General features: G+C 38.9%; 3 protein-coding genes across 15 annotated transcripts in view; 1 reads left to right on the top strand and 2 right to left on the bottom strand.

Annotated features, from left to right (window-relative positions):
• LOC114874043 (heterogeneous nuclear ribonucleoprotein K) overlaps nt 1-16,915 on the top strand; it is a 61,418-nt gene extending 44,503 nt beyond the window's left edge. For all 8 annotated transcript variants that reach the window (XM_029182949.2, XM_029182945.2, XM_029182951.2 and 5 more), the window contains 5 exons: nt 11,783-11,911; nt 11,993-12,416; nt 12,518-12,702; nt 12,774-12,943; nt 13,806-16,915. In XM_029182949.2, coding sequence (XP_029038782.1) covers nt 11,783-11,911; nt 11,993-12,416; nt 12,518-12,702; nt 12,774-12,943; nt 13,806-13,833 — 936 coding nt within the window. In that variant the 3' untranslated portion in view covers nt 13,834-16,915. The remainder of the gene's footprint in view (nt 1-11,782; nt 11,912-11,992; nt 12,417-12,517; nt 12,703-12,773; nt 12,944-13,805) is intronic.
• LOC114874049 (cytochrome b5-like) lies at nt 3,063-8,561 on the bottom strand. Of its 3 annotated transcripts, none has more exons than XM_029182962.2 (2): nt 8,368-8,561; nt 3,063-3,880 (listed from the first exon to the last, which is right to left on the bottom strand). In XM_029182962.2, the coding sequence occupies exon 2, from the start codon at nt 3,841-3,843 to the stop codon at nt 3,460-3,462; it is 384 nt and encodes a 127-aa protein (XP_029038795.2). In that variant the 5' UTR covers nt 3,844-3,880; nt 8,368-8,561; the 3' UTR covers nt 3,063-3,459. The 3 variants fall into 3 exon arrangements, with proteins under 3 accessions (XP_029038795.2, XP_029038794.2, XP_046142540.1); XM_029182961.2 differs by lacking the exon at nt 8,368-8,561 and adding an exon at nt 7,161-7,385; XM_046286584.1 differs by lacking the exon at nt 8,368-8,561 and adding an exon at nt 6,960-7,113.
• Nucleotides 9,190-10,397, bottom strand: LOC114874048 (cytochrome b5-like). 4 transcript variants are annotated; one of them, XM_029182957.2, is made up of 3 exons: nt 10,294-10,397; nt 9,570-9,844; nt 9,190-9,452 (listed from the first exon to the last, which is right to left on the bottom strand). In XM_029182957.2, exons 2-3 carry the CDS (start codon nt 9,832-9,834, stop codon nt 9,280-9,282), a joined length of 438 nt encoding a protein of 145 aa, XP_029038790.2. In that variant the 5' UTR covers nt 9,835-9,844; nt 10,294-10,397; the 3' UTR covers nt 9,190-9,279. The 4 variants fall into 4 exon arrangements, with proteins under 4 accessions (XP_029038790.2, XP_029038792.2, XP_029038793.2 ...); XM_029182959.2 differs by having other exon boundaries at nt 9,190-9,434; XM_029182960.2 differs by having other exon boundaries at nt 9,190-9,431.
• Nucleotides 16,916-17,504: the final 589 nt, after the last annotated feature.

Below are 17,504 nucleotides of genomic sequence, written 5' to 3'. Positions count from 1 at the left end.
CCTGTATTCGATTCGTGGAAGAACATGTCAATTGTTTCACAGGTAGCAAAGTGTTTTTTCTTCAAAGTTTCTCGCGAAATAACACGCTGTTGTAATCTCGAGATCTCGTTCGACGCGTTTTCCCTCTGATAATTACATAATACGCGGTGTACACCCTTTAACGGCGAAACGTAAAGTCGCGAAGGTGAAAAAAAAGTGTGCTTGGCACCCTGTTGGTGACCAACTCCCCAAGAGAGGGTGGGTTCGCGAGGAAAGAGATAAGCGAACGAGATCTCGCGTGTCATTTCACCATAATTCTCGACGGTAATTTATGCTTTTCGCAGAAAAGCTACTGTAAGGGTGTGGGAAACTAAAGACAGACAGACATGGGGTGGAAGGGGGTGAGAGACGAAACGGGAACCACTTTGCCAGGACAATATCGTATGTCTTAGCTACTTCGTAAAATAAACAGCAACCCTCCTCTCACTCCTCTTCCTTCTTCTTCCTTCGCTTTTCCGGGGCTACACATTTTCATACGTTTCTTGCTTGAACCCCTTGCAACCCCTTGCGGCGGTTACTCGCTAAGGGTAAACTCTGGCTACGTGCTTTCATTCTGATATCTTCTTTTTCATTATTTTTTTCCCCCCAATCTTTACCTTTTTTCCTTTTGATTGTATCTTTTTAGTCCTACATTGGGCTCCTTTTTACTTTTCTACGAGCTAGTTTAAATTCTTTTCCGGATATTCTGTCAAAAATTTTCTGTTTATATATGCCTTTGTTTCCGTGTTCTGTTTCTTCCCTTCGTAGCTGAACGCGCATCTTTTCTTCCATTCTCCATCCCTTATTTTAATTCCATTTCCATCATACTAGATTCCTTTATCCCTTTCCTCTTCAAATTCTTCCCCTTGCTTCTCGGTTTCTTCCGAGTTACCCCATTGAATTCACCTCCCTGTTCCACTTTGTAAGAGGAAGAGCGATAGAGAGATTCTCACGAGCGAGGCAACCCCTCGTGTTCTTACGCAAGTAACCAGCTCAAAGACTGTTTATTAAAAAGCTTTTAGCGATATTAGACTGTCCACGGAGGAAGTTTCCTTCTGGAAACAGGACACCGTGAAATTTTATCCAGATCTGATTGTACATTATCCTTTCGTCGACGTATCGCGAAACGGTAAATTGAAATCTCGTTGAACGGTGCTAATTATTGAATTTATATATGAGTACCGTTCTCATAGAAGGCTAATGTAACCACGTCATAGCGATCGTTTCATTGAACTGGCCACCTCGACCCTCGGGTATGGTCCGATGCCGATCGAACGGCTGACACATGTGGAAAACCACACATCCTTCCTGTCGGGCGAACACCATCTGCCTTCCGTGACCACTTCCGACCGATGTTCGAATCGACTCTTCCGATCGTCGTTCTTCTTCCTCCTATTTCGTTTTACCACGATCAATGGTTCTTAATCCCCCGTACACTCGACGGTTTCCTTCTCGGAATCCTTTTTATTAGATTCTAGGAAACATGCGGCCATCAGATCGTTAAGATAAAGTTGTAATAGTAAACAGGGGAGATCCCCTGACCTTTAGGATCAAACTGTTAAGAAGAAATCTACCGTCCACGTAGTAGGATCATTTTTCTTTCGATGATTTCTGTCCACCCTCGGATGTTCCACCCCTCTCTTCGACCTTACTCGTCGCGTTGTTAAATTCTCTCGCTTCAGTTGATGCCTTCGCTCGGTTTGTTTCCTTTGATTTTTTACCAATTAGTCGGCTGAAATTATTCGCCCGTTGAATGTGCGACGGTAAATAGAATCGAAACTTCATTTTATTCTTTAATAGCTGTTTAATCGCACCTACACATTTTATGACGTAAAAGTAGCGTGAAATCGCACTTATGATATTATCTTCTCGATATCCTTAATTCTGATCAATCTCATTTTTCATTAGATTCATAGAAGAATGTGTTATTTTGTTTATGAAAAATCATGAAAAAATTCTATCACCTATTTTAAAGTTAAAATTCTTATTTAACGACAAGAATAGATCGCAATGCAAAGGGTTAAAGTCTTATCCTCTCGACGCGAGATAGAATAACGAATCCTGTCTGGAAAGGCAACAAATTTCCAAGTAAGGTTTTTCGATACTTTTCTTTCATGTGCAAACGAGCTGCACAGGACGAGAGTCGTGTATTTTACCCTGAAATCGATGTCAACCGTTCGATTAACAAGACGAACGATGGATTCTTCGCGTGACAAAGGGTTAAAAAGCATTATTAAACATTCTGCAATCGAGAGAGGGTCGATACAACATCCCCGATCGATTATAGCCACGTTTTCGAGACACGATGAAGCCGCTTTTCTCGTTTCTCAATTATCCTTACTTCTTGTCCGAGACTCACCCCGTTGCCTTTTCTCAGATAAAGTAAAAGGGAATTGATCGAACCTGTTTACGTTCACGATCCACCGGAAATTCAATTACTTATTGCCATGTATACTAGTCTCTTCCGGTTTCGCGAAGACAAACAGGTCAGGACGATGGCTTGATTTCATCGGATGATTGATACTTTTTGCGAATGAAATTGATGATAATTTTAATTAAAAGCTATGACCGGAGAATTTTCTTTAATACTTGAATGCCGCGTTAAGGATCATGAATTTTCACGAGTAATATGAAGTTGAGTATTCACTGATAGAACTTCTAAGCAGAGGAGAATTCTATCGATCGTATCTCGTCGCTTTCTCGGTTCTTCCGCTCATTGAAAACCTGTAACGAGGCTTTTGTAATAGGAGCCATTCGAATGCAAATGCCCGTCGGGATGTTTCTTCTTGACAGTCTGCTTGGAATCGACCGATTTAACGATTAAGACCGCTCGAGAGGAATCCGTGGTTCAATCGCGAATTTCGTTTTATCCTCCGGGGTCAGTCACGATGAATGGAATCGTGGTTTTCCTTTCTACCAGTCTTGGCTGAAGCCAGACTAAAAAATGCAAAATTATTTCTTTTTACGCAAATTCTGTTTTGACTTTTTCTTAAAAATCTTAATGTACCGTGAATTTTAGCTTTCATCTCATCAACTCTCAATCGTAAACGTAAAAAGTGCATTTATTTCGCTAATACATCGCATATGACTTAATATAACAGACCTTAAAAACCTCTGACGCAGTCATTACATAGAGAAGAATCGCTTATTTCTAGCTATATTTCTTCCTCGATACAATATCAATCACATCAACGTGCAAGAACGCAACTCCTATTTTACAAATATCCTAAAATATTCCTGGAAAATTAGAAGGAACCACAGAAAGGCAGAAGTAAATCAATCAATCAGGTATCGATCGCGTACAACTAACAAGTTGTAAGTTTCTTCGTACATTTGCCTGTTCTCGCTTAAATTATAATCTAAGTTCTGCTGCTGTGCTCGCGATATCACCAGCGAACGTTTGGCATTGATAATGGCGCGTGATGGCAGCGAAAGGGTTAATTAGAAATAAACGTAGTAGGCGATAGCAGCGAGGACGACGAAAAAGGCTACCGCCACCAACGAAGACATTCCTTGATCCTGGTTGTCCGATTTCAAGTCGTTCGATGTTCCCCAATTTTGCTTCGGGGTCGTATTCGACCTTTCCGACTCGATCAACTCGCCGACCTGGTATTTCTTCATCAACTCGAACGCCTCCTTAGAGTGGCCCACGTCGTCGAAATCCTCGGAAGCATCCTTACCCTGGTGTTCCAACAGGATCTCTTCTCCGCCAGGATGCTCGTTCAAGAAGCTCTTTACGTTGTACACCTTGTCGTGCACGATTATCAGAGTCTTATCCTTGTCGTTGCTGTTGGCAACCTCACTCCTCGTGTGCTGCTTGCTCATCCTTTCGCCTGGAGTACTTTGTACGTCAATGAGAAACCTGTGAGCAAAGGTAGATCAATTTAATAGGTGTTTGTTATAATATTAATTGAAAATCTTTAGTGTCGTTCAGTTTTTAAACCGTTTCGAAAGGATCTTGAGTAATTAAAAAATTGTCATTAATTCGATAAACGTTTCCTAATTTCTTCAACGTTTCTCGAGAAATAGTTCCGAGTCTCTTTCGAACGGTCTTCTTGGTCGAAATTGAGAAGTCAGGTAGTTCGTAGGCAAGGTGAAATGAAAATTTGAATATTCACGAGGATCTTAATAAGCAGCGTCGAAAGTTAGATCAAAGAAACGGATCGGTAGTTGAAAAAGTTTTGTTCGACGAGGAGCGATCGAATTTTATTAAAAGCGAATGAATATTCCCGAGGTTGTCTGGCTTTCCGGAGCAACTGGTTATTTATTCCTGCAGTTAATTACTGTTTGCAGTTATCTAGATGACAGCTGCGTAATGCTTGTCGCGAAGATGACACTAATTCAATGTTTCAAGACATATTGTACGCTTTTTATCTGGAACGACGATTGAATATTTTGTTGATTTGTTAGAAATTCTCTTTTAAAAATAGAACTTCGTGCAAAATAGTTTCTACTATCTAATCATAATTATTCACAATTTCATAACTTAGTCTTATCAGAAAATTGGATACTTAAATTATTTAAAAATAGAAAAAATAAATGTTTCATCAAAATATATCTATGTCTGCATGCACTGCCGCATTTCATTTGTCAGTTATCAGTTTCAGTAGATTCGTACTATTTCATTGTGTTAAAGAATTGTATCTAACAATAGAAACATGAGATATGCGTACCACCACCTTTTGATCCTTCGTCGATAAATATGTATTGGTCTTAAAGAAAAAAAATAGAATACAAGTGGAAAATGTTTTGTAAAAGAAACGCATTGAATACACTTAATGTATTCGTGAAATTAGATAATCATCGGTGATTGAATTCTGCTGAATCTACTTTTCTGTTATCTCTTCTTTGAAAGCTTTGCTATGGATAAGATATTTTTTAAATTCAGTACATAATTACAATGGTATTACTACCGTGTTAATCATAAGATATTCAACTTTTGAAGCTTTAAAATTCATAGCTAGTAAACATTTACGATATATAAAAGCCAGATTGTGTGAAATGTTATAAGAATATTTCTTGACACGAACGTGTGATTTCCTTTGATAGTCAACGAATATAAGAAACAGTCATCCTTGAAATGTATACAGTCATGTCACGTTTAGTCCTTGATTATTATTTATAGCAAGTATCTCTGGGAATTGAATAGATCAGTTTCATTGTATCGTGTTAAATTATATTCCACTTTATCTGTGGATCTTCTAATTAATTGTTAATTTACAAATTAATTGTTAATTTCCAATCTGGATTTAGCATTTGAATGAAAGTATTTTTATTGTAGACGACAGTTTCAGGTTCGTTAACCTTACCAATACACACTCTAAACTAGTTTTGTCCTCAATCAAATACTTCTAGTTTCCTTTATTTTAGTCTGCATTAAAGAGAAATTGGAACGTCGAACTGAATGTTTAATCATTTCGTTTTTCTAGCTGTTTTTCATTCATTTCGTTAGTCAGCAAAACGTACCTTGCTTTCGGCAAATAACCGATATAGCCACGATTTTATCGTTCTCTGTTTGCACAGTTTATTGTTCTTGTTTCGAGAACTCACGATGCGATAAACATTTCGCAAAATGTTTTATTATGTAACGATCAATCCCTTCCATTTTCTCTTCTCAGATAATGACAAGGATGATAAAGTTCATTTACTTTCTCTGGACTTTAATCTTTTTTTAGATTGAGATTACTGCAGTAAAAGGGGCGAGATTTCGTTCTAATAATAATCAAAATTGGTAAATGGATTTTTAAAGAATTTTTAATTATAAAATTAGCACGTGGACTGAACTTTGTCAGTTGATTATATTATTAATTTATTTCAGTTTTTTATTTACTTATACCATATTTAAAAATTTTTTTTTAATTTTACTGCTACTCGGTATTAACATATCTTTTAAGTGCTGAGTGATAACTCAAGCAGGCAATTACGTAAATGAGATGCAATTGAATTTATTATACACACCTTACGTCATACAAAAAATTATTTTATTGGAACAAATATTTGACATCCTTTGTTTGTAAATCAACAGGAATTTATAATTAAAAGAGTCAAAGATTCCACGAAATCTATTGGTCAGTGTTTAAAAAGAAAAATAGAAAGCAGGAAAAAAATTATAAATTGCTAGATTTATGTATAATTCTCAACTAGTTTGAAAGATTTTTGACGCCACTGGGCATGATTAGACGAAGGTTATCGGGATTACGTAATCATCCTACGTTGAACGATGATTCTTAGCTTTTTCGAGCACCAGTGCTGTATTTAGTTTCTCATCGTGCCCTCCAACTCTATAGTTTTCTATAAAATATCTTCCAGATAAAACAATCTTAGATTCTAATAAGAGCCTAAAGGAGACCAAAATAAATAATGGAAACTCTCAAACTGTAAAAAAGAAAATCAAGTCAAAGTTATCAGATAACAGCATGATATTAAAGGATATTCTTCTGGAAGTTTAATATTTGAAACGAGGATGGTTAGAAAGAAGCGTAGAAAGACGCACGAGGAGGCACTGAGTCGACCAGTTGTCTGAAGAATTCCAAACTGGAGCAAAAGGAATCTCTAATGGTTCTCAACTCGTCTTCATTTTATACCAAAGAATTTAATGACTAAACCCAAAATATGTCTTGATCCATGTAGAAACCTACACAAGTTTCTCGAAAAACCGATCATTTCTATTATTTCTACATGTTTTAATTCATATATTCACCTGAATCCTCCATCAAAATAAAGTTAAAAATTTTGTTTCCAATAAAAATAAAAATTGGAGGAAGAGTGAAATGAAACATATCATCTTGGAACGTTTAAATTAACCATGATACTATCTTCAATTATAGAACCATTAAATTCTTTCAGCTATTTTATTTCACGTCTATATCTCGTCTCAGTTAATCACAACTGCGCAATACATTTGTCCAGAGATATTCTAACACGTGTCGTCGTCATCGAACCGTGTGTGTTCTCGTAGAAAATCAATCGCCTTCCTCTCAGCCTCGTTCTGAATGTTACTGCTACACATTTTTCACGGATAAAAAGAAGTAGACGAAGAACAGGCACGTTTAACTTTACATATTCACTCCTCTGACACTGTGGTTTCTCTAACACGAACTGTGTTATGCCGGTCGTGTTTAAAACTGAAACCAACGACGTACCTTGTTGCTTACGTGTCAGCTCGACAACGCGCACGATAAATAGGACGATGCTTCTGCGAATGTTTCTTCCAGGTTCCTTGAATTCCTTTTTAAAGATCCTGCGATCTTATTATTTATATTTCGCGAGGAATGAACACGATTTATTTAAAAATTATTCACACAAGCGAGATCCCTTGTGAAGCTGCAACAGCACAAACACTGCTCGATTCAGGTCAGCTCGTAGTACCTTTATCCTTGCCCCCTCTAGATGCTGCCCCTACCACATGGGCCCCTTTTATCATCTTCGGCTCCCACTGCTTACACCAGCTCGCTCTGCTCCAACTCTCGCGGATGAGAGCACGTTCGCTGGCTTTTAGAATATTTTACTATCATTGTATCCACGAAAAATTTTCATTTTTAAAGATATTCTGAAGATATTCAATAGCCGAAGATAACAAAAAGGTGTTCTAAGTCACTGGATGGCAAAAGATGATTTTCTAAACAAATCATTTGTGTTTTTTTCTGACAGAAAGCAACACATTTCTTTTTTCCTAAAAAATGATCGTTCTTCGTGACTCTCACGTTCAAGAATTTAATACACGAGTCCTTTTCAAAATCATTGTGATTCACCGTAGGAAAGAATGCAACCGGGCAGGTGGAATGCGCGCAATTTTCTTATCAAGTGTCGTCCTATACATAAAGACCAACAATTTTGCCGTCGATAAGACGCGAATTGGACGATTACGTTGCCGCGACAACGGCGACTATGAAATTGGTATTCATCCTAGCGGTCGTTTAATAAGATTTTCTGGCCGCCTGTGAATCGACGTTAAACTGGGTTACGACGTCGCCATTTTCGCGCTGGAAATATTTCTTTCTGCTTCTGCATGAAAGATATTTATCGTGCTTTCTTCTTCTCCCTAGCGACCTAAAGAGGATCCAGCAAGGTTAAGTAACGTTTTGAAATTGTAATTATCACCGGCTCGTTCCTTGAGTAATTGCGAACGTAGTTTATACCGTTAGACTAATTTTAATACCTGAAAATAGAAATTAGTCAGCTCGACTTTCTGTAAATTATCAGCTAAAATTTAAAAACTTCATAAATTTTTATCAAAATTAAAGTGTCGAAGTACAAATAAAAAAACCCCTAACACTGTTATTACCACTTCGAAACCTTAAGTCATTCCTGAAATTATACACTAGGTATATTAGTATCACGATGACTCACCACGAATGCACACGAACGAATAGATACCGTTTACAGTTGACGATATTGTATTTTAAACTATTCTTATCGGGTCGTTTTCACACACGAGAGCCGGAGGATTCTAGAGAGACGACGAATCAGGCTGGATTTGAACGTCTCGCGTATTGATCGCGAACCGGTGCATCATTGCATGCGGAGCTGCATTAGCCGCATGCAACTGCATTCAATGCGAACGCGCTGACCGTGTACTATGACCGCATCCACTGTGAATGTGGCTTTATTATGCATCCGAGAGCTTTGCGATTCGACTGTTAGGATCGTTCTCATGAGACGTGAACACGCATTGTGTTATATCTGATGAAAGTTCCGCTTTCTGTGTTTGATGATTGCTAATTGCAAATGAAATAGGTATTTATCGCGTCATCTATCTGACGATTAATAGAAATGACGTACCTGCAACAAGCATTACATTTTTTTACAAATTTTTATTTAAAACTTTCATTATATTGATGTACCACGAGTGCCATTTTTTGGCACTTTTATGTCACGAAATTCTGTCAGATTTTCTATGTTTTCAAGTTGATAAAAGTGACAAGAATATTTTTATTTTTTTCCTTTTTAAATTCGTCTGCGTTGATGAAATTTCGTAACGCATAGATAATGCAAGCGGAAACGTGCAATGAAACAGATTCAGATAGAATGTGGAGCGCGCGGCTCGTTGAAAAGTGCCAGTCACAATGACAAGGAAATTTTGTTCTCGTCGGCTGCTTCGAACACGTTATATCCACAATTTTCTGTGGCTACGCTCAGTGCACGTATATTGTAAAATAATAGGAAAATCACTTTCACGAAAATAAATTTATTGCAATTTAGATATTCAATATTTCTAGAAATAAATAAGCATTTTGTTCTATTAACCCGATATAATTACATTTAGACTAGCTCTAATGAGAGCGAAAAATAATAAAACATGTAGCCATATATGGCAACACCAACTGCGATGAACACCGGAAGCCAGGGTGACGTTTCTTGTTTCGGTGGCTCGTATTCCCAGTTGTCGTCGTCTGTCGTCGTGTCTTGTGCACCTACTGAACCACAAGAAGAAACTGAAAAATGCACTGTTCGACCATTTCAATCGTTCCCGGTTTGAGTATTCAATTTTCCACTAGTCTCGAATATCAATCGAAAAGTGAGATTAATTTACAAAACCTTGTTGCACGTACCATCGGAAACCGGTGTGCTGGAAAGGATACCGGACACTGTTCCAATTTTATAGGTCTCTCGAAGTTGTACAGCCTCCACCGTGTGTCCTATATCGTCGAAACAGTCGGTAGCATCCTTTCCAGCTAAATTGATTAACACCTCTTCACCACCTGGATGTTCTTTCACGAATTTTGTTATATCGTACACACCATCCTTGTACACGATCCATAAATCTTTCTCACTATTGTGCTTCGACACCTCCTCGGCTGTGTAAATATTCGACATTTTTGTGAATCTGAAAAATCAAATTAAGACGATTAAAACAAAATTCTATAGGGTATGAAATTAATCTAGAGTCGGGATTAGAAATCAGGCAACAGAAATAACGTTTTCGAATTGATAAGCACCGAGGCTCGAGTCGCAACCATGAGAATTACACTTTAAAATTCGATTTCACTTGTATCTTTTCCCCTCGTTCACAGTCGAAAGTGGAGTAAAATCGATTGATCGCAGAAAATTTCGTGAACACCGACCTTGAACGAGATCTATCGCGCGTTCGATCTCGATACTCGTGACATTGTGCCCGAAAGGGAAAATCACCAATGGAGTACCGCGAAACGTTTCGACGAGTCTATGTTCCCTTTTTCCTCCTCTTTGCTTCAGTGAAAGTTGATTTCTCGACTCTCTCTCTCTTCGTCACGCATTTTCCCGCGATTTTCTTTTCGATTCTCATAAGAAACTTACCTGCGTTTTCGAATTTACAACTTGAAGAATACTCGATGCGAATCGAATGAAAGGTAAAAATCAACTGATACTACAAATCCCCTTGCTCATGCCCTTGTCTTCGGACACCGATTTGATAAGAATTCATGAGTATATTCATTTGCATAGAATGGCATTACGTTAGCGATCGATAAATTGTTGATGAGTTGCCGGTCACAAAGTCATCGGATCTAGTTTGTATGACTGGAAAATCTAGCGATCAACAACTATAATTTTCACCTTTCTAATTTTGTAAATTAGTCATTTCGTATATTGGCACTTAAATTAATTTACGTTCGAACAAGTTGAGTCTCTGTCACGCTTAAAATTCCATTTCTCGTCGAGGAAACAACGTCAGTATCGTTTATACCCCGAGGAAAGACAGAGAAGCGGGTAATAAATGTTCACGAAAGATAGGCGAAAAAGCAATCCAATCTGTAGATACAAACGAGTCAGTGAATATATAGCATTGTGTGGAAATTGCACTGTTTAATTACGTAGATCAAAGCGAGTGCTGGTTCCATTCATCCCAAGCAGACGACGCCTGTGTCAAATCGATGGCTTGCTTTTCCAACGAGCTGATTACTCCGCGTCTATGTTACCTGTGTCTTTGGTAAACGTTTTCAAACGAAAAATTGCTTATTATTTTAATCACGTTGTCCGGCAATCATTCTTTCGCGAAAGAACAATTAGCTGGGATTAGAAGAATTTAGTATATTCATACTTCGTGCCGAGTTAATATCATTGAAAAATAAAACGTTAAACTTGACCCGAGCAGTTATATTTTACACCCTCTTGTTTCCCTCTAATGCACAACCCTCGCTCTTATCATCGCAAATAATTACGCTAATTCCATCGAAATCGTGGTTACGTGATGTAACTTTGTTTCGAACTCGTTCTTAACATCCTTTTGTAGATTTATTAAGATGAAAAAGGGAGAAAAAATAAGGTAAAACGAAATCTTGTAAGAGATGTTGTCGGTTCAACTGGAAGTTAAGTTGAATTCGTGCGAGGGTTAATTTTAATTACTGTCAGCCTTGCCACGATATTTCTGCGAGTCTCGGCACGGTAAATGCGTTATTAAAGCGTGAGTTTCTTGAAAGAAAAAAAGGGGATAAAAAACGGCTGGACTGTGTGGAGAAAAGATCGCATGGTGACCGAATGGCTTCGTCGGTTTTCAAGCCAACCCTAACTGTCTCTGCGAGAACAATATCTCGAGAAACGAAGGGGTTGGTTGTCAGCTTAAGCAACTCGGAGCACGCAATCCGCTCATTCGCGCCTAACAATCGCTTCGCGTCGAGTTATCGAACGAAAGAAACGCCGAGGGGCTGATCGTGCGATTAAAGTTTCACTTTCTCTGTCCACTCGAGCTCGTTCGACCACGTGAAATTACCTTGGAAAAATCTTTGGATTTTTCTCTGTTGTAATTTTAAAATTTGATCTAACTTGAAGTCGTTCTTTTCTGTTACAGAAAACTGGCGCCAGGATCAAAATCTATTCCCACTGCTGCCCTCACAGCACCGATCGATTGATCAGTATTTGCGGAAAACCAACCACCTGCATCGACTGCATCCGTGAGCTGATCGCCACCATTAAAACTGTGAATAAAGTTCTTCAAGATTTAATCAGCCTCCTTTTAGCCCTATTTTCTTAAATCAACTGTTTGTAATTCATGTTTCAGTCCCCATTGAAAGGTGTGAACAACCCCTACGATCCGCACAACTTCGACGACTATTATGCGGATGACTATGGCGGTTATGGAAGTGGTGATGGTGGTCAAGGTAAAGGAGGTGGTTTCGGCGGTCCAGGAGGTCGCGGTGGTGGTGGTGGAGGCGGCGGTGGGGGTGGAGGAGGCATGCCACCGAGACGGGACAATCGTGGCGGTGGACCCGGCGATATGAATCGCGGTTTCCCACCCCCACCGAGGGGTGGACCACGTGGCGGAGGCGGTGGCGGTGGCGGAATGTCCGGTGGACCAGCAGACCGTGGCTACGGGGGTAATTCGCGCGGAGGAGGTGGTGGCGGGGGCGGTTATGAAGGTGGACGAGGCGGTTATGGAGGAAACAGGGGTGGCCCGCCACCTTATGGCGGAGGAAACTATAACGGTAAACAGTTTCACTTTAAGGATGCTATTTAGAACGAAGGGAAAATGTAGCAGCTGGATACACAGATACTTATAGCGAATTTTTTTAAATCTTCTGTATAGGTGACGGATGGGGAATGCAAGGAGGAGCACCAAACGGTTTGGGCGGAGGTGGAGGTGGTGGCGGTGGCGGCGGTGGCGGTGCCAATTCATCAATGAGTGGCCCACCCATGAGTGGTAACAATCAAGGAAATCAGGGCAACATGGGAGGGAGCAAGACCAGCACTCAAGTCACCATTCCTAAAGACGTGAGTAAAGAAGCTGACAGTGAGCTGATGGGTAAGTATCGGCTGATTTTTAATTACTCTTCTGTTAACAGCTTGCGGGGGCCATAATCGGCAAAGGAGGAGCCAGAATCCGGAAAATCAGATCAGACAGCGGTGCTGGGATCACCATAGACGAACCTTTGCCTGGTAGCAACGATCGCATTATTACTATAACCGGGTTACCAAGTCAGATACAGATGGCTCAGTACCTGCTTCAGCAGAGGTAATTGTTTATCCATCGCTTCGTCATCCTTAACTGAGTATGTCTGTACGTTTTTCTTACTAAAAGAATTAACCGGACTATTAGCCAAGCAATTAACAGTTAACATATTCCATCCGATAATATATGCGCAAACAATCTCAGATTTACATCCATCGCTCATTTATATGGATATAACATAGGCTGCAAAAACTCATTGTATAAATCTTTGTATATGAAAGACTAACAACATAAAACCTTAATCCCTCTATAAACGGCTGAATATTGATTTATTTATTTTATTAATCATTGGAATAAGTAATGCGTATGGTAATTAAAAAATCGCTTCGTAATTTCGTCGCTTCGCATCGAATCATACATCCCGCACGAGGAACTAACACACACCCTCGACTAACCAAAGCATCGAAGAGACCGAGGGGGTACTAAACGAAGGTGGAGGATCGAAATCGATGGTGGACTGACCGGAGGACACACGAAGCTCACCGTGAGAAAATTGGGGATTAAAATGGAGCGCCGTTGCATGGAAGACTAGTGATTTTGTTGTTCTACTTTCGATATAACAAGGAATCACTAATCATCCTACAAAGGCGTTCACGATCGTCGTCCGCTTCCTCTGTGACCTGCTTCTTTTGGAACTAACCATCAATTCTCTGCTACTACTTTGTTGCGCGTGCGATTCTTGCGTCTTAACGAATTCGAAACTCTTCTACTGTCGCTTCTTTCTATGTTATGTATAAAAAATAAGAGTTAGAAAGTAAGGTGAAGATGCGTGTATTTCGAAAATGTATTGGACATCCTGCCCGAACGAACGAGTATGAAATTACTAGATGAAATACAATTGGGGTTTATTTATTTTTTGTTACAGCGTGCACGAGAATGCAGACCATTATTAGGACGTGGTAGAGGAAGCATTCAGGGGGAGCCAAAGATGCGTTTGTAATTTTTTTAAGGATACTTCTCCGCAAATGGACAGACATTCGTGCGAAAAAGTGGAAAACCGAAACCTTCGATGATACGACGAACTCTTCAGCCGCCGCATCCAAGGAACCACACACACACGCGTTCAGAAGCAAAAATAATAAAAAAAAAAGAAAGCACGCAGTCATTTTTCAAAGCAGCCTCAGACACACTGCTGCTCTTTCGCATTAACTTCTTAACTTGTACGTGAAAAAAGGCTAGTTGGAGCAATTCAAAGAACTCCTTGTTACACACAGTTTCTATTCTCTATTCCACGCTATCGCCACACGCGGTTAGGGGGTCATCTTCTTTTCGAGGAGATCCACGAGATCTTTCCCAAGGTCTCGTGCTTGCTGATTACTGTTTGTGTGAGTAGAGATCCCGTTTTCAATTTCCACACTCTGACCAGTGAACAGGATTGTAATAAAGTTTAGGAAAGGGTAGTTTGTGTGGAGGAACTGAGTTGCAAATAATACACTCGCCTAAATTGCAGACCAGTCCCAGAACACCGCTATTTGTAATCCAAGAGACCCCGAAAATTTGTTAATATCCTATGCCCTACGGTTGCGATGGCCTATTCCGAGGGTTAAAAGCTGCGAACAGCACACCCGTTTTCTCTCCTTGTACGTAATAGAATGAGATAAAGAACGAAATCCTCTTTCAATACGAAGCGACATGTTTCCATTCGATTCATTCGACTCATTCGAGAATTCCAAAACTCGAATTGGCACTAGAGACGTCGAGGAGCAGCGTGTTCCTCGTGCTGAAGAAAGGCCAAAGAGAAAGCATAGTTTTGAGGTCGTTCTCGATCTTCGCGCATTTTTTCCCCTGCCTTATTATTAGTATATTTTTCTGCGTTTTTTTAATCGTTTTGTATCGCGTGCTTTTTTGTCACGGACCAACTTTGATAAGATCATATATAAATATATATATTTTTCCCCCCTTTACCTTCCCGTCTATTCTTAACTGGATGATCCTTCCGGGTACCAATTTTCGAAGCGCACACGTTGCCTGTATCTTTCTTTTCTTCGTTCTTGTCGCTGCAGAAATCTTCCTGGTACGTGATTTCCCTTTCTTTTCTTAGAGGAAATGTCTGCACCATGACGATTCGTGAGACTTTAAGTAAAAACTCCCGGGATCGATGATATAGAGGAACGATGATCTTTGATAATTTCGCAAATGAATTCATTTCTCTGGACGGTTTCGATGAGCTGAAGAATCGGTGGAAAATGTAGCGGTGATAATAACTTTACAGAATCGAAATTTGTACATACACGTGTGTAAGAAGCAAGGAAAAATGAAAATAGGAGAAGAGAAATCATTGAAAGTATCACTTCCCTTTCCTTAATCGCCACGTAAACCACGTTTCTGCTGCTGCATCATTTATTATTATTACTATTATTATTATTCTAATTACTATTATTATCACTATTGTACGATTATTAATAAGAGTAATTTTTGCATTAATTGTAATCCCCAATACACCTGAGAGTCTTTTGTACTAATGATACAAAGAAAACGTAAACACTCAGTTTCGTGGATCGAGCGTGTAAATCCACGGGTGTCCCTGATCATTTTTCTTTTCTCGCGGTATAGATTGTTAAGATAAATATGTGTGAGTGAAAGAAGAGAGGGTCACGACACGTGGAATCAAAAGAAACTTGCAACGAAGTCTGATGCATACATTGTGTTTAGAAAGTATATAATTGAAGCCATTTGGGAGAATGTTAAACTTTAAGAACAGTGAACCTATATAGATATATATATAATAATATACTATATTCGCGTACAAAATCTGTTTGTATCTTATGAAACGATCATTGATGACGAAACAACAGGAGTGAGATCATTTTTGTTACCTCTCGAGAACGTGTGCATTCAGTGTTATTAAAGTTTAATGTGGTCTGACATCGAATATCAAATTCTGAACGTCTTCTGAAAGGGAGCACCATAAGTTTCTTGAGTCTCTTCAATCTTTATACATGTTAAAAAAAAAAAAATAATAATAGTAGCTGGTGTTCTCTTTTAGGGATCGTTTCACGGAAAGAAGCTTGCAAATATAACAAACAGATTAACCGCGTGGATGAAAACCATCCTGAAGTCCAAACTCGTCCACTTTCCCTTTCCTCAAGACCAACATCGTGTATCCAGAGGATAAATTTCACGGCACCCTTACATTCTCCTTCTCTGTCCCCTGATATTAAAGTCTCAGTCTCTAAAATGGTTTAAAAACGGAAACAAAGAACCATAGAACCAGGGATCCTACAGTCGTCAGGGTCGATAATTTACAAAGGGCATTTTTCTTTATTTTTTTTCCTTTTAATGCATCTCGATCGAACGAACGCGTTCACCAACCCTTTTCTTTTAGATTTAACAAAAGGAGAACCATTCTCTTCCTCTTTCTGACGGTCTATTCCCATTACGCTGTGTTTATTCCATGATCAATTAAAAAAAAAAAAAGAAAAAAGGGAATTTCGACGTCCGCGCGTGATCTCGGAAATAGAGAAAAGCGCGTGCATTTCCGTTCGACTCACGATCGTACCGTCTTTTGTGGTGCGGAGGTTGTTGGAAAATGATCTTCCTCTTCCGGTGTACACTGAAAGAGGAACCAGGTGTTTTGCAACAATTCCAACACCAATTTACGCAATAAGGATTACACGAGAAACATGTAAAACAGAGATACATACATGCATACATACATATTATACACACACGAAATGCGTGAGAGATAAATAGGTGCCGTTTTTTTGAATGTATGCGTGCGTGAAAGAAGAAAAAAATAGGTGGGAGGTAGAGATTGTTTGTAATTTTAATCCGTTAAAGATTAAATATGGGAAAAAGGAGAAAGAAAGGATCGGTGTGTATGTGTACGTGTGAAATGAAAATATATGGCTGATTGAAATAAAGAGACACACAATCTCGCTCGTATCACGATGTGTGTATTATATAAGATATACAGTTTACAATTATTTGTAATGGATACTTTTTATTTGTCAAATAAAAGTTAGTACAAATGAAGGTGAAATAGAATGTTTGCTTCTACTTCTCGATTATCTAAAGACTTTAAATCAAGGTAAGTTACTACTTCCTCTTTAAAGCTAACATTCTAAATAAATATATAATTAGTAAATTTCTATAGTAGTTTATTGTTCGCACATGTTTCTGGCAAAAGCATCACAAGGTATTCATTACAATAGAAGTAATAAAATTAAAATTAAAAGACCCTTATTGATTGCGGAAGGCGATAGCTTTTGAATATTTTAAATTTTTTAGTTCCACCAGCTCACCGCTAGATGGCTAGGCTTTTTACTGTCCATGAATCGCGCTAACTTTTAATTATCAGTTTTAAGGCTTCTAGAGCAACGTGGGACCACTATTTAGGTTGCTTTTTGATCGTAGAACACTTTTCTGCCGCCAATGAAGCCCAAAAGTTGCTATTTTTTCGAAAAAATGCAATTTTCTATTTTTTTAGTTCCACCGTTCCACCGCTAGATGGCTAGGCTTTTTACTGTCCATGAATCGCGCTAATTTTTAATTATCAACTTTAAGGCTTCTAAAGCGATATGAGACCATTATTTAGGTCGCATTTTGATCATAGAACACTTTT

Source organism: Osmia bicornis, chromosome 7 (genome assembly GCF_907164935.1).
Source record: "Osmia bicornis bicornis chromosome 7, iOsmBic2.1, whole genome shotgun sequence".
NCBI lineage: Eukaryota > Metazoa > Arthropoda > Insecta > Hymenoptera > Megachilidae > Osmia > Osmia bicornis.
The sequence above is the reverse complement of the archived record's forward strand: the minus strand, read 5'-3'. Positions and strand labels throughout refer to the sequence as shown.